General features: G+C 52.5%; 1 protein-coding gene across 4 annotated transcripts in view; it reads right to left on the reverse strand.

Moving 5' to 3' along the window:
* Positions 1-26,987, reverse strand: part of PDE2A (phosphodiesterase 2A) — a 527,715-nt gene that overhangs the window by 183,963 nt on the left and 316,765 nt on the right. For all 4 annotated transcript variants that reach the window (XM_083170538.1, XM_083170534.1, XM_083170536.1 and 1 more), the window contains 2 exons: positions 15,533-15,622; positions 3,651-3,739 (listed from right to left, as the gene is read on the reverse strand). In XM_083170538.1, the coding sequence (XP_083026664.1) occupies positions 3,651-3,700 (50 nt within the window). In that variant the 5' untranslated portion in view covers positions 3,701-3,739; positions 15,533-15,622. The remainder of the gene's footprint in view (positions 1-3,650; positions 3,740-15,532; positions 15,623-26,987) is intronic.

Consider the following 26,987-nt stretch of genomic DNA (forward strand, 5'->3'; position numbering starts at 1 on the left):
TGCGTGCCAGGGTATGCACTACACATATTGGGGTCTGCGTGCCAGGGTATGCACTACACATATTGGGGTCCGCGTGCCAGGGTATGCACTACACATATCGGGGGTCCACCTGCCGGGGTATGCACTACACATATCGGGGGTCCACGTGCCGGGGTATGCACTACACATATCGGGGGTCCACGTGCCGGGGTATGCACTACACATATCGGGGGTCTACGTGCCGGGGTATGCACTACACATATTGGGGTCCACGTGCCGGGGTATGCACTACACATATTGGGGGTCCGCGTGCCGGGGTATGCACTACACATATTGGGGTCCACGTGCCGGGGTATGCACTACACATATTGGGGTCCACGTGCCAGGGTATGCACTACACATATTGGGGGTCCGCATGCCAGGGTATGCACTACACATATTGTATATCCACGTGCCGGGGTATGCACTACACATATTGGGGGTACACATGCCGGGGTATGCACTACACATATTGGGGTCCACGTGCCGGGGTATGCACTACACATATTGGGGGTCTGCGTGCCGGGGTATGCACTACACATATCGGGGGTCTACGTGCCGGGGTATGCACTACACATATCGGGGGTCCACGTGCCGGGGTATGCACTACACATATCGTGGGTCTACGTGCCGGGGTATGCACTACACATATCGGGGGTCTACGTGCCGGGGTATGCACTACACATATCGGGGGTCTACGTGCCGGGGTATGCACTACACATATCGGGGGTCTACGTGCCGGGGTATGCACTACACATATCGGGGGTCTACGTGTCGGGGTATGCACTACACATATTGGGGTCCACGTGCCGGGGTATGCACTACACATATTGGGGTCTACGTGCCGGGGTATGCACTACACATATCGGGGGTCTGCGTGCCAGGGTATGCACTACACATATTGGGGTCTGCGTGCCAGGGTATGCACTACACATATTGGGGTCCGCGTGCCAGGGTATGCACTACACATATTGGGGTCCGCGTGCCAGGGTATGCACTACACATATCGGGGGTCCACGTGCCGGGGTATGCACTACACATATCGGGGGTCCACGTGCCGGGGTATGCACTACACATATTGGGGTCCACGTGCCGGGGTATGCACTACACATACATGCATTGAGTTGACCACTGAAGGACGACATGGCTTAGGTCGGCACATGAAATAGATCGACATGGCTAAGGTTGACATAATGGAAGGTTGACACAAGCATTAGGCCGATAACGGCTAGGTCATAGTCAAAAGGTCGACATGGTATTTTAGCTATATTTTTGAGCTGACGGGCGGTATGTCATGTCCTACCATCCCAGCAGTGACCCATTGGAATCTGTAGTGACCATGGGGGTCATTCTGGCCTCTGTGCATGTGCAGGGCTTCTCTGCGGGGCGCCTTCACCGACCTGCACAGTTGGCGTGGCGCGCGCACAGGGGAAGGTGATGGCGCATGGGAACGCCCTGGTTGTGTGCCGGGGGGCAGGCGGCACACCGCCCGCCCTGTCTTTGTCCCAGAGCCCACAAATATAAGTTAGTCTCCACTATCTTATATTTGCGAACCCAATGAGAAATCATTTTTTGTTGGGGCGGCGAGGCGGGCAAACTGCGAGCTGCGCAGCTTACCGAGTGAGTCAACCAGAATCAGGCCCCATGCCCTTCCACAGCGCAAGCTCCCCCAAACCGCCCCTTTGGCTGCAGTGCCGCTGTTACACCACTGGTAGGACTGTTTCATTCCTGATAAGGCCTATTTACTAATGGACGGTTATACGCCAGGCGTATAGCCATACCGTCAGCTGCTGACCAATCGGGAGTGAGTGTGAGTGATCGGAATCCCCCTGAGGGGTAATTAATAACTCTGTGTAACTGTTAATGACGGTCGGGATGTATCAGTTACAAGGCTGGGGGAATAATGACAATGTAATGACGGTCGGGGTATATCAGCTACAAGGCTGGGGGAATAACGACAATGTAATGACGGTCGGGGTTGTTAAAGTCGAGTTGCACACACGCCATTTTAGGATAGTATGGCCGCCATTTTGGCGCAAATAAAGTTTCCATACCCGAGTCTGTGTGACAAAGTGGACCAGAAGCGCAGCCATACTATTACACATAAATTCATAATAACATACTTACACTAAATAAAAATATAGTTAAAGGTTTAGAGCACCACACATAGCTTAGTTAGTATTACATACATCCGTCTGTATGATGTTTAGTACCGTTACGTTCCGTTTCTTATGCGCAGTATTCCGGTCATTGCGAATATTTCGCAATTCATACGGTCCAATAGTTATGGACAAAATCCATATTCCCAAGACTGTTTCTGTTAAAAAGTGTATAACAAAGGAATCTAGTTGTAACCGGTTCTTACTGCTATTTACAACCCCTGACGACGATACCAACAAACAAAGGACTCCAAAGGTCATTCCCCTGCACCTATCCAAACCAGGTGCTTCATTTTTACCCCAATCACAGAGGACTTGACATACGAACCCTGACCAATAGGAATGGCCTTTGACCTCCCCTTTCTGACCCTATAAGATAGGTGACCCAGGGCGGCCTCGGTCACTTCGGCACATCTTCCTTTCCCTGACCATTGACCGGACAATAGTTCAAGCCTGAACATAGTGAGCTCCGACCGGACTGCGCTGCGCATATTTGATGAGACGGTAAACGGTTGCATTCACTATACTTGCTTTTATTGTATTGTTGGCTGATTGTATCCTGTGACTGTTTTTCTTCCCCTAGCAGAACTTGCTTATTATACTCATTGTTAGACTATTGTATTACTTGTTATACCTGTTATTTCCTATTCCTGTAACCCCCTTTTGTCCATTAGGGACTTTAATACATCATTTACGGAGTTTCTATCTCCTTACTTCTATACTGTGGTCTCGTCTGTTATTTCGCATATAGCGATAAGGTACATTACGGACACTGTCCTTAAAGGTGTATTCGTAGACTAGAGACAAAGTACTGCGAAGGGATCTCTTATTAAGGTATTGGTTCTTTGGTGTATAATACACGATAAAGGTACGCTACGCTGCGCTACGTTTTGTTCGCACGTAGCTAGGTATAAGAGATACGCTGGTTACGGACACTAGCACGTAACCTATGCTTTTCACTTATTGTTCTTGGATCATATTAAATTCAGCATTAACAGGGTATATCAGATACAGGGCTGGGGGAATAACGACAATGTAATGACGGTCGGGGTATATCAGATACAGGGCTGGGGGAATAACGACAATGTAATGACGGTCGGGGTATATCAGATACAGGGCTGGGGGAATAACGACAATGTAATGACGGTCGGGGTATATCAGCTACAAGGCTGGGGGAATAACGACAATGTAATGACGGTCGGGGTATATCAGCTACAAGGCTGGGGGAATAACGACAATGTAATGACGGTCGGGGTATATCAGCTACAAGGCTGGGGGAATAACGACAATGTAATGACGGTCGGGGTATAGCAGCTACAAGGCTGGGGGAATAACGACAATGTAATGACGGTCGGGGTATATCAGATACAGGGCTGGGGAATAACGACAATGTAATGACGGTCGGGGTATATCAGCTACAAGGCTGGGGAATAACGACAATGTAATGGTGGACATAGAACAGAGATGTCGTACCTGAGTTTCCCTTCCTGAGGCAGCTCGTGGTAAGGGTCATCGCACACCATGCGCCCGTCCGCGTCCAGCAGGTAGATGAAGGCATGATCCTGTAACACACAGAGGTGACGTCAGCAATAATACAGTATACAGGGAGAGAACATTCCCAGGGGGGGGTCAGCATACTCACCTAAAAGGTGACAGGATCCTGACCATTGGGATGCCGCTGTCGGACCCCAGTTATCCCTACGCCAAGATCCTATATATAATAATAACTGACAGGTGGGAGGAGCTTCATCGCGGAGCAGGCAGAGACCGAGGGTCCGAACCAAACCTGACCGCAGGGCAAATGTGTTCTCAAAATGGGCAAAAAAGAGGTTGCTAGAGAAGGCGGCGGCCTCCTCTAGCATCCTCAAAAATGGGCTGCTGTTAGGGGGCAGCCATTTTGTGATGATCATTTTCATTACCAGGACCCAGGAAGAGCGACGGGACCGTAGGAAAGGAAATGTGCGGTTCCTGGTGGCAGCACATTTGAGGGGCAAGGCAGGGTTGGGAAGGTTATGGAGGTGCCCATACACGGAGCGATTAGCCACGTGCGGTTTGAACTAGATGTGATGTGATCTAGATGAGAAAGGACGTGCAGCACATGCTTTGTGCTTTGCAATGTGTGATGCATTGAGGGCCTGATTCGGAGGTAGATTGTAATCGTGCATCGTCGTACGCAGCGGATCTGCATGTGCACCATGGTCCCTACATCGTCGCATGCGCTGCGGCTACAGATGCAAGAGAGTTACAGTCGGCGGCCGTTTGGGGGCGGGGCAGTTGGTAGTTGGGGGGGGGGGGGGTGTGTGCCAAAGCTGGGATCTGCATTGCAAGACAGAGATTTCCTGGCCTCTTACATTGGAGATGAGGAGGACAGAATGCAGGAGCCAATGGGTCACTCAGATGGCTGAGGGTCCCGTGCGTGATCCGACCCACTGATGGAAGCATGGCGGTTATCCCTCCATGTGGATAAAGCCAATGGTTTCTCTCCCAGGATCATGTTGCCAAGTGCTGTGCCCTCCAGCAGATGCCGCCTGTTCCCTCCGTCACATGATGACACAGTTGAACCCAATTTCACGCTCAATAAACCTCCTTTAGGAAATGCAATGTCACAGGGAACAGGATGTAATACTGTACATTCACTGGTGCAAGTCCTTTCCGTCTGCTGCAGAATCAGTGCGCAATACTCAGCAGTGACAACAAACACCCCCCGAACGGACCACCAATTCCCACTGTGCAGCCTCCTTGTCCCCTCTGTGCCGCCTCCCTGTCCCCTCTGTGCAGCCTCCCTGTCCCCTCTGTGCAGCCTCCCTGTCCCCTCTGTGCAGCCTCCCCGTACCCTCTGTGCAGCCTTCCTGTCCCTCGCCGCCTCATTGTTCCCTCTGTGCCGCCTCCCTGTCCCCTCTGTGCCGCCTCCCTGTCCCCTCTGTGCCGCCTCCCTGTCCCCTCTGTGCTGCCTCCCTGTCTCCTCTGTGCTGCCTCCCTGTCCCCTCTGAGCAGCCTCCCTGTCTCCTCTGTGCCGCCTCCCTGTCCACTCTGTGCAGCCTCCCTGTCCCCTCTGTGCAGCCTCCCTGTCCCCACTGTGCAGCATTCCTGTCCCTCGCCGCCTCATTGTCCCCTCTGTGCTGCCACCCTGTCCCCTCTGTGCTGCCACCCTGTCCCCTCTGTGCAGCCTCCTTGTCCCCTCTGTGCCGCCTCCCTGTCCCCTCTGTGCCGCCTCGCTGTCCCCTCTGTGCAGCCTCGCTGTCCCCTCTGTGCAGCCTCACTGTCCCTTGTGTGCAGCCTCACTGTCCCCTCTGTGGGGCATCCCTGTCCCTAACTGACGCCAGTCATACTCCCCCCCCCCCAGTACTACTCCATACTATTGACCCCACTAAGCACTTTCCGGACCCCCGATGGGCGCACAAGGCGGGACCCCTTGCGCTCGTCTTCATGGGGGCCCAGTGAGGGTGGTCAGTGGTGTCGGTGGCCCCGTCCTGTGCTAACAATAATCAGCAATCTCTCCTCATACTCTGGAGCTCGTTGTTCTATATTCAGATTAGTAAAAAGAACACAAATGAGTTTATAGAGCAAATCTGGGGCACTGAAGTCATTTAAAGTAGGACGCAGCAGTCGCTGTTCTGTGTGACTTCTGTACACCGACGTTACCCTGCACTACTCCTTCCTCCGCGGGGAGCGCTGGGTGCAGCCATGTGTGGTGCGGGTATCCGTCCTCCTAGAGCGGGATAATGTTACAATCTGGGCACTTATGGCGGCTCCCTATACGTCTCATCCTCCAATTACAGAAGCACCGGCTGTTTGCATGCAGACAGCGAGGCCCCAGTGCGCCGGGCCTGCAGCACATGGCTAATTAGCAATGCAGGGTCTGTGCGCGGCGCCGTACCCCAGGGGCGCTAGAAAGGACAGCGCTACATTTGCATAACTCTGTTTTCATAGAAGATTCCCAAATGATGAGTTGTTCTCATGAATTTTTTACCGTCCTCGTTTGCTGCCCTCATTCGCACAAAGTCAGCGATTAGCAATCTGGCGTGCAGTCGGCGAGGAAGCCCCATAACTGACATCATTATTCTATCATTCTCCCCGTGATGAGAACTAGAGGCAGCGAGCCGTTCATCTCTCTGCTTCTGCTACGGTGATCGCTACAATAGATGCAGCCCTTTGCCCAAGAGCTGACACTCTGCAATAATATTCGCAGACATTAGCAAATGGTGGGACAGATGTATTAAGCCATAACAAGATATAAACTCAAGGGAAATAAGTAGTTATACACTTCCAGCTAACCAGCCCCTAACTGCCATTTTTTAAATGCAGGGGGGGTGGCGCTGTAAATTCGGTGGGAAAAAAGGTGAGAGTGGAAAAGGAAGGCAAGGGGAATTGGCGAGGAATGGTGAAGGGAAAGAGGGAGAGTGGGCGGATCGGGGCACTGAAGACAGGCGGCCCGGGGAACTGAGGACATGCGGCCCGGGGCACTGAGGACAGGTGGCCCGGGGCACTGAGGACAGGCGGCCCGTGGGCACTGAGGACAGGCGGCCCGGGGCGCTGAGGACAGGAGGCCCGGGGCGCTGAGGACAGGCGGCCCGGGGCGCTGAGGACAGGCGGCCCGGGGCGCTGAGGACAGGCGGGCCCGGGGCGCTGAGGACAGGCGGCCCGGGGCGCTGAGGACAGGAGGCCCGGGGCGCTGAGGAAAGGCGGCCCGGGGCGCTGAGGACAGGAGGCCCGGGGCGCTGAGGACAGGAGGCCCGGGGCGCTGAGGACAGGAGGCCCGGGGCGCTGAGGACAGGCGGCCCGGGGCGCTGAGGACAGGCGGCCCGGGGCGCTGAGGACAGGCCGCCCGGGGCGCTGAGGACAGGAGGCCCGGGGCGCTGAGGACAGGAGGCCCGGGGCGCTGAGGACAGGAGGCCCGGGGCGCTGAGGACAGGTGCCCGGGCAATGAGGACAGGAGGCCCGGGGCAATGAGGACAGGCGGCCCGGGGCACTGAGGACAGGCGGCCCGGGGCACTGAGGACAGGCGGCCCGGGGCACTGAGGACAGGCGGCCCGGGGCATTGAGGACAGGAGGCCCGGGGCATTGAGGACAGGCGGCCTGGGGCACTGAGGACAGGCGGCCCTGGGCACTTAAGGCAGTAGCTCATGAAACCTGATCCACCTATGTCTCTGCACATTGTCCCAGGATACGGTCATATTGTCACCCGACTTAGGTCGACACTGTTGGGTCGACAGGCAACAAGTTCAACAGGGTTCTAGGTCGACATGGATGAAGGTCGATAGGTGTCTAGGTCAACATGGTTTTAGGTCGACAAATGCTTTAGTCGACATGGGTTAGGTTGACAGGTTGCGATGTCGACATGGGTTTTTTCACTGTTTTTTGACCCGAATGTCAACATGGACACAGTTGGAAGTCAACCGCAGCCCCGCGCATCGCTCGCAATGCTTCGGGCCTAAGGTCGACCTAGACACCTGTCGACCTTCACCCAAGTCGACCTAGAACTCTGTTGACCTTGCTGCCTGTCGACCCAATGGTGACGACCTAATGACTGTCGACCTAAGTCAGGTCGACAATACGATCCACACCCATTGTCCCACTTGCATTCCGGTTGGCTGGATCTGCTGCTGCACAAAAGGGAGTGCTAGTGATGTCAATGTGCACTGTGGTAAGGGGGCCCCCTGACAGATGGGGGGCCCCCTGTGTGTGTGTGTGTGTATATATATATATATATATATATACACACACACACACTGTAGATGTGCCGACAGCTCAGCTGTAACAGTAGAACCACTGACAGGTGACGTGACCAGCGCTGGTTATCCCGTTACAATGACCCCTGTAACAAGCACTTGCAGCGTCCCTGCTGTGTGACAGACGCAGTGTGACCCTGTTGGCAATCTGTGACCTTTACTATAGGAATAAAGGACAGGGCAGAAGGGGGGGGGGTCCCGGCTGTCATGTTACTGGTGACCTTTGCCGCCTGTCACAGATATATATAGCAGCAGACGGAGTCTCTGTATTATACTACTGTATACCTTCCTGCGGGGTCCATCCTGCCGCACAGATGTAGCTGGGTCTCAGGGGCCGGTCCCCGGCTTTCTGACGCTCTTCTTTATCCGACTCGCTGATCAGACTCATTTCTGATGCCCAAAGTGGTGGAAATGCCACCTGGCAGCGCCATGACCGCGGGTCTGTGCCGCAGTAACCTGGGACCGGTGACAGTGCGCACAATGGCGTCTGCGGAGGAGCAGAGATTTGGGGTACGCAGTCAGGGGATAGACAATATGAGTCACTAGGTCCACCACTACTGGTAGACAGTGACTAGGTCGACAGTGACTTAGGTCGACACTACTGAAATGTCGACACAAGCTTATGGCTAACCTAGGCAAAGTCGGCAGTCAAAATGTTAACATGAGGTTTTTGTGATTTTTTTTCTCCAAAACAGGTGATTTTTCATAATTTACTCTACAAGTGGGCTTATAGCGGGAATATAACAGACTGCCGGGCACAGCGGTAAATATATACGGTGTCCGGTACCATTACATAGACATCAAAAAATCTATTTCTATAACGTGAGCGAGATTTGGCGATTGGCCGACCGCCCGACCAGGAATTCAGTAGCCCCAGCTAGAAAGCTGCTTGTCTTGTTGTAACATTGGTGTCAGAACCAGGGGGGGCGGTCTGGGAACCGATGATGCTGGATATCGGACTGGATCTATGATGCTGGACACCGGACTGGTTACTGATGGTCGGTCTGGGAGCCGATGATGCTGGATATCGGACTGGACCTATGATGCTGGATACCGGACTGGTTACCGATGGTCGGTCTGGGAACCGATGATGCTGGATACCGGACTGGTTACCGATGGTCGGCCTGGGAGCCGATGATGCTGACTATCGCACTGGTTACCTCTGGTCGGTCTGGGAGCCGATGATGCTGGATATCGGACTGTTGACCTCTGGTCGGTCTGGGAGCCGATGATGCTGGATATCGGACTGTTTACCTCTGGTCGGCCTGGGAACCGATGATGCTGGATATCGGACTGTTTACCTCTGGTCGGCCTGGGAACCGATGATGCTGGATATCGGAATGGTTACCTCTGGTCGGTCTGGGAGCCGATGATGCTGGATATCGGAATGTTGACCTCTGGTCGGTCTGGGAGCCGATGATGCTGGATATCGGACTGGTTACCTCTGGTCGGTCTGGGAGCCGATGATGCTGGATATCGGACTGTTTACCTCTGGTCGGTCTGGGAGCCGATGATGCTGGATATCGGACTGTTGACCTCTGGTCGGTCTGGGAGCCGATGATGCTGGATATCGGACTGTTTACCTCTGGTCGGTCTGGGAGCCGATGATGCTGGATATCGGACTGTTTACCTCTGGTCGGTCTGGGAGCCGATGATGCTGGATATCGGACTGTTGACCTGTGGTCGGTCTGGGAGCCGATGATGCTGGATATCGGACTGTTGACCTGTGGTCGGTCTGGGAGCCGATGATGCTGGATATCGGACTGTTGACCTCCGGTCGGTCTGGGAGCCGATGATGCTGGATATCGGACTGTTTACCTCTGGTTGGTCTGGAGCCGATGATGCTGGATATCGGACTGTTTACCTCTGGTTGGTCTGGAGCCGATGATGCTGGATATCGGACTGTTTACCTCTGGTTGGTCTGGAGCCGATGATGCTGGATATCGGACTGTTGACCTCTGGTCGGTCTGGGAGCCGATGATGCTGGATATCGGAATGGTTACATGTGGTCGGTCTGGGAGCCGATGATGCTGGATATCGGACTGTTTACCTCTGGTCAGTCTGGGAGCCGATGATGCTGGATATCAGACTGTTGACCTCTGGTCGGTCTGGGAGCCGATGATGCTGGATATCGGACTGTTTACCTCTGGTCGGTCTGGGAACCGATGATGCTGGATATCGGACTGTTTACCTCTGGTCGGTCTGGAAGCCGATGATGCTGGATATCGGACTGTTGAACTCTGGTCGGTCTGGGAGCCGACGATGATGCTGGATATCGGACTGTTGACCTCTGGTCGGTCTGGGAGCCAATGATGCTGGATATCGGACTGGACCTATGATGCTGGATATCGGACTGTTTACCTCTGGTCGGTCTGGGAGCCGATGATGCTGACTATCGGACTGTTTACCTCTGGTTGGTCTGGGAGCCGATGATGCTGGATATCGGACTGTTTACCTCTGGTCGGTCTGGAAGCCGATGATGCTGGATATCGGACTGTTGAACTCTGGTCGGTCTGGGAGCCGATGATGCTGGATATCGGACTGTTTACGTCTGGGAGCCGATGATGCCAGTCTGCACTGTAGAATCCTGGGCTGGGCAGCAGATACTTCAGATGGTAGCCGATAGTGGATCTGGCTGCAGGTAAGTAACCAGGGAGCGGATCCAGCAGCAGAATCCGGATAGCTGCTATCAGGAGAAGCCTGGAGCCCTGTATGCAACCTCTGGGAGATTACTCAGGAAGTAGACACTTGTTCAAGGCTCTGGCTACTGGAGTACTCACCCCTTATATCCCCCTCAGTGTGCACCGGTTGGCCAGGAGAGCACATGACTGCAGCGGAGGCCCGGATTGGTGTAGCACGTACACAGTGCTGGGAAGTGACCTGAGTCATGTTATAGTGCATCGGAACTGAGGATTGGAGCAAGGCAGTCAGCTGACATTGGGTGTCATGGTGGTGCCCATGTCTCCTGGAAACAGCATGAGATGCTGGGCAGCGGCCGGATCACCTTGGAGGGGGCACGGAAACATCATGCCACAAGCTGTGACCCTGGGACCACAGCAGACCCACGGTGAAGACAGGACCAGTGGCGTGCATGGATGCCGCAATTCCTGACAATTGGGGCCTATATGTCCTTAAGTACATGCCCCCCAGTAACATGACAGGAGCTGATTGGCTGAAATCGTATCTCTGTCCAATGTATTACTCTGCACCGCTTAGTACGTACGGGATTAGCATCACCGCAATGGGCGGTGGGAAATACCGCAAGTGGCTCTTACATCCAGCCATAGAGAGAAAGAATGAACGTCCCAGGCTGCGTCCGGTAACACCAGCACATAAAGAACAGTCTGTTACGGAGTTATTATCCGGGTTTTCCAGCCGGCATACAGCCGATGCACCAGGACGCTCATCTTCCTCTCAGATGAAGGAGAATATTCCGCTACCCCTGTGTCTGGGGAACGAGCTCCCAGAAGCTGAGTATAAATCTTTGTAGAATTTGCCAGAACCTGGACGAACGTGATGTGAGGCAGATAATTTAGTTCTACCGAGAGACTCATTTCACGACATTTGTATCCCCGGTAACAATCATCCTACACACAAACGCGAGCAGAGAGGTAACACTTGTGCAGGTAATGCGATCTCGCTGCGGGGGAGATCCGAGAGGTCTTCTGTCATTCCAGCACGTACCAGGCTCTGCTGACAACAAATTAAATATTGGGGGGAGCGTGAGATTATCTCACTGCCCGGGTCTTCCATATCCCATATACACCATGGGTTCTGAAAACCTGCCTGTGTGCCTGATTCAGACCTGATCACACTGCTGGATGACTATCGGTACACTGTGTATGCGTACGGTTCACAGTACACATGCGCAGGGCCGGCCTGCAAAGGACTACTGCAATAGTTCTGCTTGCTGGCCATTCGCAAGGTGATTGACAGGGAGCAGGTGTGTGGGGGAGGAGACAGGGAGTGGGCCTGTGGGGGAGGAGACAGGGAGTGGGCGTGTGGGGGAGGAGACGGGGAGTGGGCCTGTGGGGGAGGAGACGGGGAGTGGGCATGTGGGGGAGGGGACAGGTAGTGGGTGTGTGGGGGAGGAGACAGGTAGTGGGCGTGTGGGAGAGGAGCCAGGTAGTGGGCATGTGGGGGAGGAGCCAGGTAGTGGGCGCTTGGGAGAGGAGACAGGGAGTGGGCGTGTGGGGGAGGAGACAGGTAGTGGGCGTGTGGGGGAGGAGACAGGTAGTTGGTGTGTGGGGGAGGAGCCAGGTAGTGGGCGTGTGGGGGAGGAGACAGGTAGTTGGTGTGTGGGGGAGGAGCCAGGTAGTGGGCGTGTGGGGGAGGAGACAGGTAGTTGGTGTGTGTGGGGGAGGAGCCAGGTAGTGGGCGTGTGGGGGAGGAGACAGGGAGTGGGAATGTGGGGGAGGAGACAGGGAGTGGGCATGTGGGGAGGGGACAGAGAATGGGCGTGTGTGGGGGAGGAGACAGGGAGTGGGCGTGTGGGGAGGGGACAGAGAATGGGCGTGTGTGGGGTAGGAGACAGGGAACGAGCATGTGGGGGAGGAGACAGGTAGTTGGCGTGTGGGGGAGGAGACAGGTAGTGGGCGTGTGGGGGAGGGGACAGAGAGCAGGCGTGTGTGGGGGAGGAGACAGGGAGCGGGCATGTGGGGGAGGAGACAGGGAGCGGGCATCTGGGGGAGGAGACAGGGAGCAGGCATGTGGGGAGGAGACAGGGAGGGAGCATGTGAGGGAGGAGACAGGGAGGGAGCATGTGAGGGAGGAGACAGGGAGCGGGCTTGTAGGCGAGGAGATAGGGTGTGGGGGTGGTGACAGGGAGTAGGCTTGTGTGGGGGAGGAGACAGGGAGTGGGCATGTGAGGGAGCATATAGGGAGCGGACATGTGGGGGAGGGGACAGGGAACGGGCGTGTGGGGGAGGAGACAGGTAGTGGGCGTGTGGGGGAGCAGACAGGGAGCGGGCATGTGAGGGAGGAGGCAGGGAGCAGGCATGTGGGGGAGAAGACAGGGAATGGGCATGTGGGGGTGGTGAGAGGAAGCAGAGACAGGGAGCGGGCGTGTGGGGGAGGAGACAGGGAGCGGGCATGTGAGGGAGGAGGCAGGGAGCAGGCATGTGGGGGACGGGACGGAATGGGCATGTGGGGGTGGTGAGAGGGAGCAGAGACAGGGAGCGGGCGTGTGGGGGAGGAGACAGGGAGCGGGCATGTGAGGGAGGAGGCAGGGAGCAGGCATGTGGGGGACGGGACGGAATGGGCATGTGGGGGTGGTGAGAGGGAGCAGAGACAGGGAGCGGGCGTGTGAGGGAGGAGACAGGGAGCGGGCATGTGAGGGAGGAGGCAGGGAGCAGGCATGTGGGGGACGGGACGGAATGGGCATGTGGGGGTGGTGAGAGGGAGCAGAGACAGGGAGCGGGCGTGTGGGGGAGGAGACAGGGAGCGGGCGTGTGGGGGAGGAGACAGGGAGCGGGCATGTGAGGGAGGAGGCAGGGAGCAGGCAAGTGTAGATGTTGCCATAGCAGCCAATCAGATTCTAGGGGGTACATTTACTAAAGCTTCTAAAAATGAAAAGAGATGACGTTGTCCATAGCAACCAATCATATTCTGTCTATCATTTCTCAATTGCATCCTAGAACAATATAGACAGACTCTGGTAGGTTGCCGTCGGCAACATCACCTGTTTTCATGTTTAGAAGCTGTAGTATATTTACCCCTAGCTATTATCTGATTGGTTGGCATGGGCAATGCCTATAGGTCTATAAACCTGAGTGTTAGTATATATATACCCCTTAGACCCAATCAGCTTCTCAGTGTCATTTATCTGGCACTGTCTTTGGATTGGCAGAAGCTGATTGGTGGCATTGGGCCACTGGTCGACTTTATCTCTCTCCAAGGCTTGATCCAGGAGAGAGTGTTGTGGTCACATAGCGGTGGCATCAGTGCCGTCTGGTGCAGAAGAGACCCGTTAGCAGCCAGCAGCCACCTCTCCCTTGTTAATGTGGAGGCCTCTCGGTCAGCGGTGGCCAAAGCCGTCCTCAACATCTACCTGTCTAACTATGCTATAGCTTATAAAGCATGGCCAGCATTGGCGGATCTAAGGGGTGGTCCGGGGGTGCACAGGACCACCCAATTAGACAGCCAGCAGCATAAAATTTAAAGAAATGACAGCCGGGCAGAGAGAGCTGTGTGCTGCCCGGCTGTAGTCTAAGCAGTGGCATAGATATTTTCAGTTCTCTCTCTGGACTGCCGGCAGCCAATCAGGAGAGGCATTGGTGGTATTGGTAGCAGCTCCTGATTGGCTGCCGGACCGCAAGCTCCTATTGGTTCTTGGTCCAGTGGCGGGAGAACTGAAAATATTGATGCTCCTTCTTAGACTACAGCCGGGCAGCGCACAGCGCTCTCTGCCCGGCTGTCATTTCTATAAATTAGGTGTGTCCAAAGGCTGTCTCACTCTCCCTTGGCAACAAGCAATTCCCTCCCCCCCTTGGCGATGAGCTATTCCCTCCCCCCTTGGTAACAAACTATTTCCTCCCCCCTTAGCAACGAGCAATTCTCCCCACCCTGGCAACAAGCAATCCCCCCCCCCCCGGCAACAAGCAAATCCCCCCCCCCCCCCCCCTTTGCAATGAGCATTTACAGTAACCCCCTCTTGGCAACAAATATGTATTCCCCCTTGGCAATGTGCATGAAGCCCCCTTGGCATCGAGCATGAAGCCCCTGGCATCAAGCAAGAACCTCTTAACAATGAGCTTGTAGGTAAGCGGCACTTATGTGTCAAATATGTAATAAATATGTGGGCATTACGCTGTGTTATATAGTATGTAATGGGCATTACGGTGTTTTATATAGTATGTAATGGGCATTACGGTGTGTTATATAGTATGTAATGGGCGTTACGGTGTGTTATATAGTATGTAATGGGCATTACGGTGTGTTATATAGTATATAATGGGCGTTACGGTGTGTTATATAGTATGTAATGGGCGTTACGGTGTGTTATATAGTATGTAATGGGCATTACGGTGTGTTATATAGTATGTAATGGGCGTTACGGTGTGTTATATAGTATGTAATGGGCATTACGGTGTGTTATATAGTATGTAATGGGCATTACGGTTTGTTATATGGTATGTAATGGGCATTACGGTTGGTTGTATGTAATGGGCAGTATGTAAAGTGTAATGCCACGCCCCTTTTTGTGATGCCACGCCTCCTTCTACCCTTTTCGGGCGCGTGGCTCTGCTGCACATAGGTCCGCCATGCTTGTGTATTTGGGACCACCCATTACCATAACGCTAGATTCACCTATGATGGCCAGTGCCCGAAACCATTACGAAATGTCAGTCTCGGATACGAGCAGCTGCGCGATACTCGGACCTTGTACCTGTGGAATGTTTTCAGGAGCGACATCAGTTACCCCAGTGGTGTCCTGAATATAGTAGAAACCTGGTAATGAAACCTTTAATTTATGTCCCCTGCCCACAAACTATCACTGCGCTGGGTTCAATCTCATGGTGTTTCCATATCTGGTGGCGATAACACCAAAATCTACATATATGACCTCCGGCGGCCGCGTGTTAGAGGAAGATACATATTCAGTGAACCACATTGTCCTGAACTCACCACTTTTGGCAAAACAGCAGTGATGGCATCTTTGATGGCGTCCCGCAAGCGAGGGATGTCGATGACGGAACCGAGGGTAAGCAAAGCGTCCTGGAGAGACGGGAGACAGAAACAGCAGGTGAAATGGTGCTCGGAATATATGACCAAAATGCACAAAATATCCCGTTCCCTGTGACCACAACCCCCAAGCAGCCGGCGGTGTTATAATCACATGCACCACTGCGTGTGAACCAGTATCAGGCCCCATGGAACCAACAGGGGCAGTGATGGCCTTAACTGTCACTGCACCAGGCCAGTATCGCCAAGGCGGGCATGGTGCCAACAGTAGGTAACTATATATTACAGCTGAAAATCAAACACATTACTGCAACCTAATGACCACATGGTATGCTAGGATCGGTCTTTTGACTGTTGGCATCCCCACTGCTGGTATATTGTACCTATGGTATACTGTCTGTATCTCCGTGTTCTTGTTCCCCCATGGGCGGGATGTACGAAGGTAAAAATGCAAGGAGGTCCTTCCAGCTGCAGGGGGGAGGAGGAGGCACCGTGGACAGCCTGCTTAGGCTTCCGGCCATGAGGGGAGGAGGAGGCGCACACCACATAACAGGTATCGCGGGGGGGGGCTCCGACACCGCATTGCAAAGCTAGTCGCATATGTTAGTACATATGCGCTAGCACCATTGCGGTGTGGCAGTGAGGGGCAGCGACAGGGCTCCCACTAGGAATTTTGGGGCCCGGGACTGATTTCCAGTCCGGGCCCCTCCGTCCCCCCCTCCCTTCACTTATCGCCCGACTCCTACTGCTGGTCCCAAAGCACAAGCTTCATAGAATAGAATAGAATCAACTTTATTGGCCATGTATGCTTGCGCACACTAGGAATTTTTTGTGGATTATAGTGCAGCATCAAGCAGGGATGAAAAGGGGGGAGAGACATTACATATATTACATAAAGACATTACAAGCATTTCATTTCTAGCCATAGGCATGCGCAGCACATTTTATTAGGGGGTGCACCATAAAAGGGGTGTGTATAGTACAACTTATTGGGCATGTCTAACACCGCCCATAAGGTGTGTCTAACACTGCCAATCAGGCGTGTCTACCATCATCTATTGGCACTTGCTACAATATAAAATGTCTCCCAGCCACACCATAATCTCCGGCCTATTTCAGTTTTAGTCTTCTAATTACTCTGTGTAACAGTAGATGCAAAAGACTCAAAAGCATATATGAATGGCACAGGTATGTAGTGATATGACAATGGTCTAGTACAAGTAATAATGCAAAACACACATGATTGATTTATAAGCGCATCTGGAATACAGTGCTAAAAAGCAAAAGTATTTTGTAAAAGGTATTGCTAGCGGCAGGGTGGTGTTCATAAGGGTGGGCACAGCATTAGGGGGTGCCTGTGCACCCCTAACACTCAATGTACGCACACCTATGTTTCTAGCTACGACTATGGTGGTCAGGTCGCCAAGTAGGGACACGTTGTTTGGCTGTTGATATTGGGATTGCATTCGCTTTGATTGGATTGTTCAGGTGATGGACGGCTAACGGAAAGAAGCTTCTTGCGGATCTGGACGTTTTGACAGGGGTGGACCTGAACCGTCTTCCGGATGGTAGGATGTCGGACAGGTTGTGACCGGGATGCAGCTTGTCCTTCGCGATCTTCTCAGCACGTTTCCCTGGATGAGAACAGATCCCTTATCGGGGGGAGGTCGGTCCCTATGATCCTTTCCGCAGTCCTCACTACCCTCTGCAGTTTTTGTTTGTCGTTCTCGCTTGCGCCACCGTACCAGATTGTGATTGAGGAACATAAGACAGACTCCACGATGGCGGTGTAGAATACGCACAGCAGCTCCTGTGGGATGTTGAATTTCCTGAGTTGCCTCAGGAAGAACAGGCGCTGTTGGGCCTTTTTGATGTTTGTGGTTATGCTTAATCCCCATCTTAGGTCACTGGACATGGTTGTCCCTAGGAATTTGAAGGATTCAACCTGCGACACCACTGCGTTGGCTATTATTAGCGGGACCAGTGCATTTGTTTTTTTCCTGTAGTCGAAAAAACCAATGCAGGATGCCGGCGGCCAATTAAATGCAGCCCCGGCTGGTGAGCCAATCAGAGCTTGTATACTGGCTGCCGGTCTGCTTGGCTAATGGCCCCCACTACCTCTCCCTCTGCCCCCCACTATATCTCCCACAGTCCCCCACTATATCTCTCACAGTCCCCCACTATATCTCCCCCAGTCCCCCACTATATCCCCCACTATATCCCCCTCAGTCCCCCACTATATCCCCCTCAGTCCCCGCTATAGCTAATTACGTGACCATCGGTATGGAGTGCACGCGGTTTGCGTCAGCCCTGTCTCTCCCACTGTGCGCCACCATTTTATGCTGGTCTCCTTTCCTTGTTGTGTTCTCCCTGTTGGATTATGTTATTTGTTACACAAATCCTGTCATACATAAAGAACAGACAGAACACTATTCTGCATGATGCTACACCAGCAGGGCTACGGCCTTTGTGGATTACCAGTCAGTAATACACCAATAAATACCACACGTCTGCCGCTAGTAGTGCCGATGTTTTATTCTCAGATGCAGCGCTCAGAGCTTAGTGCAGAAATACATCACATAAAATAAAAAAGCTCATTTGTTTTATTTACAGGAAACTAGGCCTAAAAGTCGGTATTGTCCCTTACTACAGACCATGCATTGTACAGTACTGCTCAGTTGGGGCTGTGAGAAAAATCCTCTAAGAATTGGTTACCGCATGCTGCCATATGCCCAGGAAAGTCTGTCCCATAGTCCATAGTTGCCTACCCTCCTGCATTCTGCAGGAGACTCCCTGACATAGCAGCAATCTCCCTCTCTCCCTCATTAGTCTAGCAATCTCCCTCATGTCACCTAGCCCACATTACACTGTTACATCATAGTTACCTCCCCTCCTGCATTCTGCAGGAGACTCCCTGACATAGCAGCAATCTCCCTCTCTCCCTCATTAGTCTAGCAATCTCCCTCATGTCACCTAGCCCACATTACACTGTTACATCATAGTTACCTCCCCTACTGCATTCTGCAGGAGACTCCCTGACATAGCAGCAATCTCCCTCTCTCCCTCATTAGTCTAGCAATCTCCCTCATGTCACCTAGCCTACATTACACTGTTACATCATAGTTACCTCTCCTTCTGCATTCTGCAGGAGACTCCCTGACATAGCAGCAATCTCCCTCTCTCCCTCATTAGTCTAGCAATCTCCCTCATGTCACCTAGCCCACATTACACTGTTACATTTTTGTGGAGAAAAGGAATGAGAGACAGATACAGTTACACTAAATCATCAGCACCATTTCCCAGCACTTTACCAAGTATAGTATCTCTTACTAACTGCTTTGTTGCTCATCTTCATTTGGATATAACTCATTATAAAAGATTCCTCTCAGATGTAGCAGTACACCCATGCTTCTAGGTGCCACGTTCACAATCTCTTAATATATGGAACTAGCCACGCCCTTTGAGAGGAGCATGACACCCCAACTGATGGGGGGCTTTGCTAAATTCTATTACCAACTATAATCTCTCTGAAACTAGTTTTCAAAAGTAGGCAAGTATGCCATAGTCCCCAGTGATAATCTTTGCTGTGTTTGCTGTTGCCATGAGTTGCAAAGCAATTGCTGGATGTGTTGTCGATCTTAGTCGTCCCGTCTGTTATACTGGGCCTGATTCGGAGATGTACACGAAAAGCGGGAGCAGCTGTGAGGACATGCACAAAGGGCCTGATTCAGTCCCGCTCACTGCATTTACCCTATTGTTTGCTGCTTAGCAATAGGGTAAACGCAGTCTGCCAGGTGAGTTAATGCCCGTTACCTGCCGTTGCGCTAATGTCTGTGCGGGCATATAAATGGATGTAAACGCACACACTTCCATTCGCATGCGGGCATACGAGTGAAAACTAAATCGATGGTCGCCGACCATCGAATCATTTTTTTCTCCGTTCGCAAATAATCAATCTAGACAGACTTTTATTTGCCCCAGAAATGGCCAAGAACGGGGCGGGCGCTGACATTTTAGTTGGCAAGCCCAGGAAATGCTGTGTGTCCCAATATGACAGCCCCCTGCCCGCCCATTACCCACCCCAATCTGTGTGGACGCCTGGCGACTGCTATAGATGCCGGAGGCGTTCGCACATCAGGCCTGCCCATGCATACATTCGGCAAAACGCATGAGCAGGCGCAAAACATCAGTGCCAAAAGCGGATTCGCTTGCCTGCGCCTGAAGAACATTGCAGAACCAGATCTCACCGCTCACAGATCTAAAAACATCGGAGAACTACATAACCTGATCGGCGCCAATAAATATCAGAACACCACAGAACAGTAAATAAGACCCACTGTCCGAAAACCCTCTGTCATCAGCAATAAAGGCCAAATGGCTTCTCCACTGGTGCCGACAGGAGCCTGAAGCGGGGAGTCAGATATAACATCCCCACGTACCAGGGTACGGAACTCTATTAATATTCCCTGCTAGCGGGAGACAGCGCGCGGTTACTCCATCATCCTAATCGCACTATATCGTACACAATATCAGTGGCAGGCTGGATTAATGACATGCAGAAAATAAAAGCATTAAAAAAGGTCAAGGTGGATTGGAAATGTGTCTGGGCTGATAGGGAACGTGTCTTTTATGGTTGGGTGAATAAATCTCTCGTCTGGCTCCTGACCTTTCTCTTCCTGCCCCTCCTCTCCAGTGATGGATGATCAGGCGCCATCAGTAATGCCCCGTACACACGGTGCCAGTCTGACTTTCGATCCAATTTAAAATGCTGGGCGGGACCATGGACAGCCAGTTTAGGGCGGGTGGGTGATGTCACATGATTCATTTGAATCGGGATTAAATAGAAAATGAAGCGCACCAAGTGTACGGGGCTTAAATGTCATGGCGTGCCTGCGCCAGTCTACGGCGATACCGAGGCAGACCGTGAGGCCGTGGCGTGCTTGGTGGAGGGTAGATCAGGATCCGAGTAATGAGGCAAATGGCGGATAGGGCGCCAAGGGCATTGGGGGATCTGTTAGAAAGGAAAATTGGTGGCATTTACCGAAAGCAGAAAGGATGGTGTTGTCTATGGCAACCGGCTACAAGGTAACATGGGGGCTTTGGAGATCCTGAATAGAGGAGCTGCTGAAAATGAAGAAGTTTGACTGGGTGTGGTTCATTAAAATGATGGCAAAAAAGTTGACATGGAGAAGGTCAACACCAGAAAAAAGGCCGACATCGGAAAAGGCGCACTTGAGTTTTTATTTAAAAAAAAAATTTGTTCCCCATCCAATCACACGGCTTACATCGCTTTTCCAGACCCCCAGCAACACGTGTGTGTTTTGGGGGGTCACGTAGAGATGGAGCAGCAGTTATATTTGCTGCCTTCGCGCCGTAGCGACCCGTCTCGGTGTACCGTTCTGTCGGAATCTGCTTCCAGTGCTGTCAGGGAGCACTGAATAGGCGGCGCCCGCTATTTCCACCGGAGGAAATAGAAACTGAGATTAAATACCCCCCATAGTGTAATAATGTCTGGGTAATGATTGGAGCACAACCTAATTGGGAGACAACTATCATATACAGTTCTCTTAAAGTGCAACAAACCAAATAAAACAATCTTAAAATACACAAAAAAAATTTAAATCTATCGTCTTGTCACATGCAAGAATCACAGCTGCCCTGTACTTACACACTGGGACAGGAATCAGCAGAGCTAGTGATGTCACTGTGATCAGTCTGGGGCCCTGAGAGAGAGGGGCCGGGGTACTGTATCATCTATCTGTCACACTACAGTACTACACACTGGGACAGGACTCAGCAGAGCTAGTGATGTCACTGTGATCAGTCTGGGGCCCTGAGTGAGAGGGGCCCGGGATACTGTATCATCTATCTGTCACACTACAGTACTGCACACTGGGACAGGAATCAGCAGAGCTAGTGATGTCACTGTGATCAGTCTGGGGCCCTGACAGAGGGGGGGCCTGGGGCACTGTATCATCTATCTGTCACACTACAGTACTACACACTGGGACAGGAATCAGCAGAGCTAGTGATGTCACTGTGATCAGTCTGGGGCCCTGAGAGAGAGGGGCCCGGGATACTGTATCATCTATCTGTCACACTACAGTACTACACACTGGGACAGGAATCAGCAGAGCTAGTGATGTCACTGTGATCAGTCTGGGGCCCTGAGAGAGAGGGGCCCGGGATACTGTATCATCTATCTGTCACACTACAGTACTACACACTGGGACAGGAATCAGCAAAGCTAGTGATGTCACTGTGATCAGTCTGGGGCCCGGGATACTGTATCATCTATCTGTCACACTACAGTACTGCACACTGGGACAGGAATAAGCAGAGCTAGTGATGTCACTGTGATCAGTCTGGGGCCCTGAGAGAGAGGGGCCCGGGATACTGTATCATCTATCTGTCACACTACAGTACTGCACACTGGGACAGGAATCAGCAGAGCTAGTGATGTCACTGTGATCAGTCTGGGGCCCTGACAGAGGGGGGCCCGGGGTACTGTATCATCTATCTGTCACACTACAGTACTGCACACTGGGACAGGAATCAGCAGAGCTAGTTATGTCACTGTGATCAGTCTGGGGCCCTGACAGAGGGGGGCCCGGGGTACTGTATCATATATCTGTCATACTACAGTACTACACACTGGGACAGGAATCAGCAGAGCTAGTGATGCCACTGTGATCAGTCTGGGGCCCTGAGAGAGAGGGGCCCGGGATACTGTATCATCTATCTGTCACACTACAGTACTACACACTGGGACAGGACTCAGCAGAGCTAGTGATGTCACTGTGATCAGTCTGGGGCCCTGAGAGAGAGGGGCCCGGGATACTGTATCATCTATCTGTCACACTACAGTACTACACACTGGGACAGGAATCAGCAAAGCTAGTGATGTCACTGTGATCAGTCTGGGGCCCTGAGAGAGAGGGGCCCGGGATACTGTATCATCTATCTGTCACACTACAGTACTACACACTGGGACAGGAATCAGCAAAGCTAGTGATGTCACTGTGATCAGTCTGGGGCCCTGAGAGAGAGGGGCCCGGGATACTGTATCATCTATCTGTCACACTACAGTACTACACACTGGGACAGGAATCAGCAAAGCTAGTGATGTCACTGTGATCAGTCTGGGGCCCTGAGAGAGAGGGGCCCGGGATACTGTATCATCTATCTGTCACACTACAGTACTGCACACTGGGACAGCAATCAGCAGAGCAAGTGATGTCACTGTAATCAGTCTGGGGCCCTGACAGCGGTGGGGCCCAGGGTACTGTATCATCTATCTGTCACACTACAGTACTACACACTGGGACAGGACTCAGGAGAGCTAGTGATGTCACTGTGATCAGTCTGGGGCCCTGACAGAGGGGGGGGGGGGGGGGGTACTGTATCATCGACCTGTCACACTACAGCACTACACACTGGTACATGACTCAGCAGAGCTAGTGATGTCACTGTGATCAGTCTGGGGCCCTGACAGAGGGGGGGGGGGGGGTACTGTATCATCGACCTGTCACACTACAGCACTACACACTGGTACATGACTCAGCGGAGCTAGTGATGTCAGTGTGCTGAGGCCATGGGGCATATAAGTATGTTTTCAGTGTATAAAACAGTGGAGGCTTTACCTATGGGCATCTCCCAGCTTCTGTATTGCAGTGAACGGAACTCGGGTCACATTCCCTGGTCCAACCCAGGTAACTACACGGGGTGGAGTCCCGATATCTTGCATTTCCACTAGCAAATAAAACCCCATATATCGACCGGTTAATTTTTGCTGGTGGAAATGGGGCATGTCACTGACTAGCATCCACACTATGGATGAGTGCACACAAGCACAGATACTGAAGACCCTGTGTGATCATGGGGGTAGTTCAGACCTAATCACGCAGCAGCGAATTCGCAGACCAGGCAATTACCGATAGACTATGCATGTATGCAGATTGTAGCGGGTATGTGTGAGGCCGTCCTGTGATAAAATCCAGCATCTGTTTTGATTGCTGGCCGTACGCAAAGGTGATTGACAGGAATCCCGTGTTTGTGGGTGATAACTGGATTTTTTGGGGGAGTGTCAGGGTGAAAGTAGGTGTGTCCAGGTGTGTGAGGGGAAGTCATGTGACGTCAGCTCCTCCCCCGATCGGCCTGATTCTATCACAGTGGATGAGTAAGTCCGGGGCTACACACAGACTGCACGCACTGGGGAATCATTATATGGTGAGGGGCGTGCCCAGGTGTGTGAGGGGAAGTCATGTGATGTCAGCCCCACCCCGATCAGCCTGTATCTATGGCAGCCTCTGAGTAAGTCCTGGGCTACACACAGACTGCACACACTGGGGAATCATTATATGGTGAGGGGTGTACCCAGGTGTGTGAGGGGAAGTCATGTGACATCAGCTCCGCCCCCCGATCAGCCTGATTCTATCACAGCCGCTGAGTAAGTCCTGGGCTACACACAGACTGCACACACTGGGGAATCATTATATGGTGAGGGGCGTGCCCAGGTGTGTGAGGGGAAGTCATGTGACGTCAGCTCCGCCCCCGATCAGCCTGATTCTATCACAGCCGCTGAGTAAGTCCTGGGCTACACACAGACTGCGCACACTGGGGAATCATTATATGGTGAGGGGCGTGCCCAGGTGTGTGAGGGGAAGTCATGTGATGTCAGCTCCGCCCCCGATCGGCCTGATTCTATCACAGTGGATGATTAAGTCCTGGGCTACACACAGACTGCACGCACTGGGGAATCATTATTTGGGGAGGGGCGTGCCCAGGTGTGTGAGGGGAAGTCATGTGACATCAGCTCCGCCCCCGATCAGCCTGATTCTATCACAGCCTCTAAGTAAGTCCTGGGCTACACACAGACTGCACACACTGGGGAATCATTATATGGTGAGCGGCGTGCCCAGGTGTGTGAGGGGAAGTCATGTGACGTCAGCTCCGCCCCGATCAGCCTGATTCTATCACAGCCACTGAGTAAGTCCTGGGCTACACACAGACTGCGCACACTGGGGAATCATTATATGGTGAGGGGCGTGCCCAGGTGTGTGAGGGGAAGTCATGTGATGTCAGCTCCGCCCCGATCAGCCTGATTCTATCACAGCCTCTAAGTAAGTCCTGGGCTACACACAGACTGCACACACTGGGGAATCATTATATGGTGAGCGGCGTGCCCAGGTGTGTGAGGGGAAGTCATGTGACATCAGCTCCGCCCCCGATCAGCCTGATTCTATCACAGCCTCTAAGTAAGTCCTGGGCTACACACAGACTGCACACACTGGGGAATCATTATATGGTGAGCGGCGTGCCCAGGTGTGTGAGGGGAAGTCATGTGATGTCAGCTCCGCCCCGATCAGCCTGATTCTATCACAGCCACTGAGTAAGTCCTGGGCTACACACGGACTGCACACACTGGGGAATCATTATATGGTGAGGGGCGTGCCCAGGTGTGTGAGGGGAAGTCATGTGACGTCAGCTCCGCCCCCGATCAGCCTGATTCTATCACAGCCACTAAGTCCTGGGCTACATACAGACTGTGCACACTGGGGAATCATTATATGGTGAGGGGCGTACCCAGGTGTGTGATGGGAAGTCATGTGATGTCAGCTCCGCCCCCGATCAGCCTGATTCTATCACAGCCGCTGAGTAAGTCCTGGGCTACACACAGACTGCGCACACTGGGGAATCATTATATGGTGAGGGGCGTGCCCCGGTGTGTGAGGGGAAGTCATGTGATGTCAGCTCCGCCCCCGATCAGCCTGATTCTATCACAGCCACTGAGTAAGTCCTGGGCTACACACGGACTGCACACACTGGGGAATCATTATATGGTGTCTGGCGTGCCCAGGTGTGTGAGGGGAAGTCATGTGACATCAGCTCCGCCCCCGATCAGCCTGTTTGTATCACAGCTGCTGAGTAAGTCCTGGGCTACACACAAACTGCACACAATGGGGAATCATTAAATGGTGAGTGGCTGCCCTGGTGTGTGAGGGGAAGTCATGTGATGTCAGCTCCACCCCCGATCAGCCTGGTTCTATCACAGCCGCTGAGTAAAGCTGGGTACACATATGTACAATCGTCGGGCCGTTCTTCCGTTCTGGGGACGAACGGCCGTTCGATTGTATATGTATGTACGCAGTCCCGATTCCTTCTGTGAGATCGATAAACGGCCAAAAACGCTCTTGGCCATCCACGGTTGGTCGGTTGAAGGTTCTTTGCTGCTTAAAAATCACCCGACAGGACGGCTACATATCGGAATAAAAGTGCCGTGTGTACGCACGTTCGATCGATATGCAGGCCGTTCCTGCGATCATACTGTACTACCAAAACCTGAACGCCCATCTGGGCGTAGACTAGCTGCGTCATCCCTCCAACAGCGCAGCATGTAAACAACAGGAAGTGTTCACCCATCCCTCGTTATTTAGCCCTGCCATGTAAAATAATCGTTGAAATCTGTATGCATTCATTAACATGACTATTGACAGCATTTCAATAGGGATTATATAGAGATAGATAGATAGATAGATAGATAGATAGATAGATATACCATGATCTGCTGTTCACATTATGACCAAGCCTTTTAAAAAATACTGAACCTGGAAAAAAATTTAAACAATGTTTTTATTGACATAAATGAAGTGTCATATACAGGTCCCATCATGAACACCCACCCTGACCAAGCCAAAAAAACAACAAACACCTTGGAACATGGTGGTGTATGTAGTGGAAAGCAGTCCCACGGCAGCAACGCATCACATGGGAACATCCCGGCCTGTTCTCATGTGATGCATTGCTGCCATGGGACTGCTTCCCATGACATACACCACTATATTTTTGCGCACAGCAGTGTCACATACAGGTCCCATCATGAACACCCACCCTGACCAAGCCAAAAAAACAACAAACACCTTGGAACATGGTGGTGTATGTAGTGGAAAGCGGTCCCACCTGCAATCTAGTGGCCATAGCAGCAAAAATGCACGCACGAGCCTTCCTTCTCCTCAAGCTCATAATTAAATTGTTTGTAAAAAGGCCCAAATGCACCGATAGACGAACGTACGTACGTATATCCTGTACAGCTAGCAATGGATCTGAATAGTCACGGCTCTATTCACTGTACTACACGAACGATTCTTTGTTCTGTGATCACACCTTGTTTTGGTATGCTCTTTTAATCCAGCCCATTATGATAATTTTGTGTACATTTTTCTCGTGTGAATAGCCAGATCGGGAGAGTGTGTACGGTGGTACAATCTTTTTCTTGCGATTGTTTGGACGGGAGTACGTCGGACGTCGCAAGTAAAATTGGACAGGTGTGTACGCGCAGATCGGTCGTGGCTTTTGGACGGTCGAACGTGTATATGGTCGATCGAACGGTCGCAAGAAA

Source organism: Crinia signifera, chromosome 2 (genome assembly GCF_055691185.1).
Source record: "Crinia signifera chromosome 2, ASM5569118v1, whole genome shotgun sequence".
In the NCBI taxonomy this organism is placed as follows: Eukaryota; Metazoa; Chordata; class Amphibia; order Anura; family Myobatrachidae; genus Crinia; species Crinia signifera.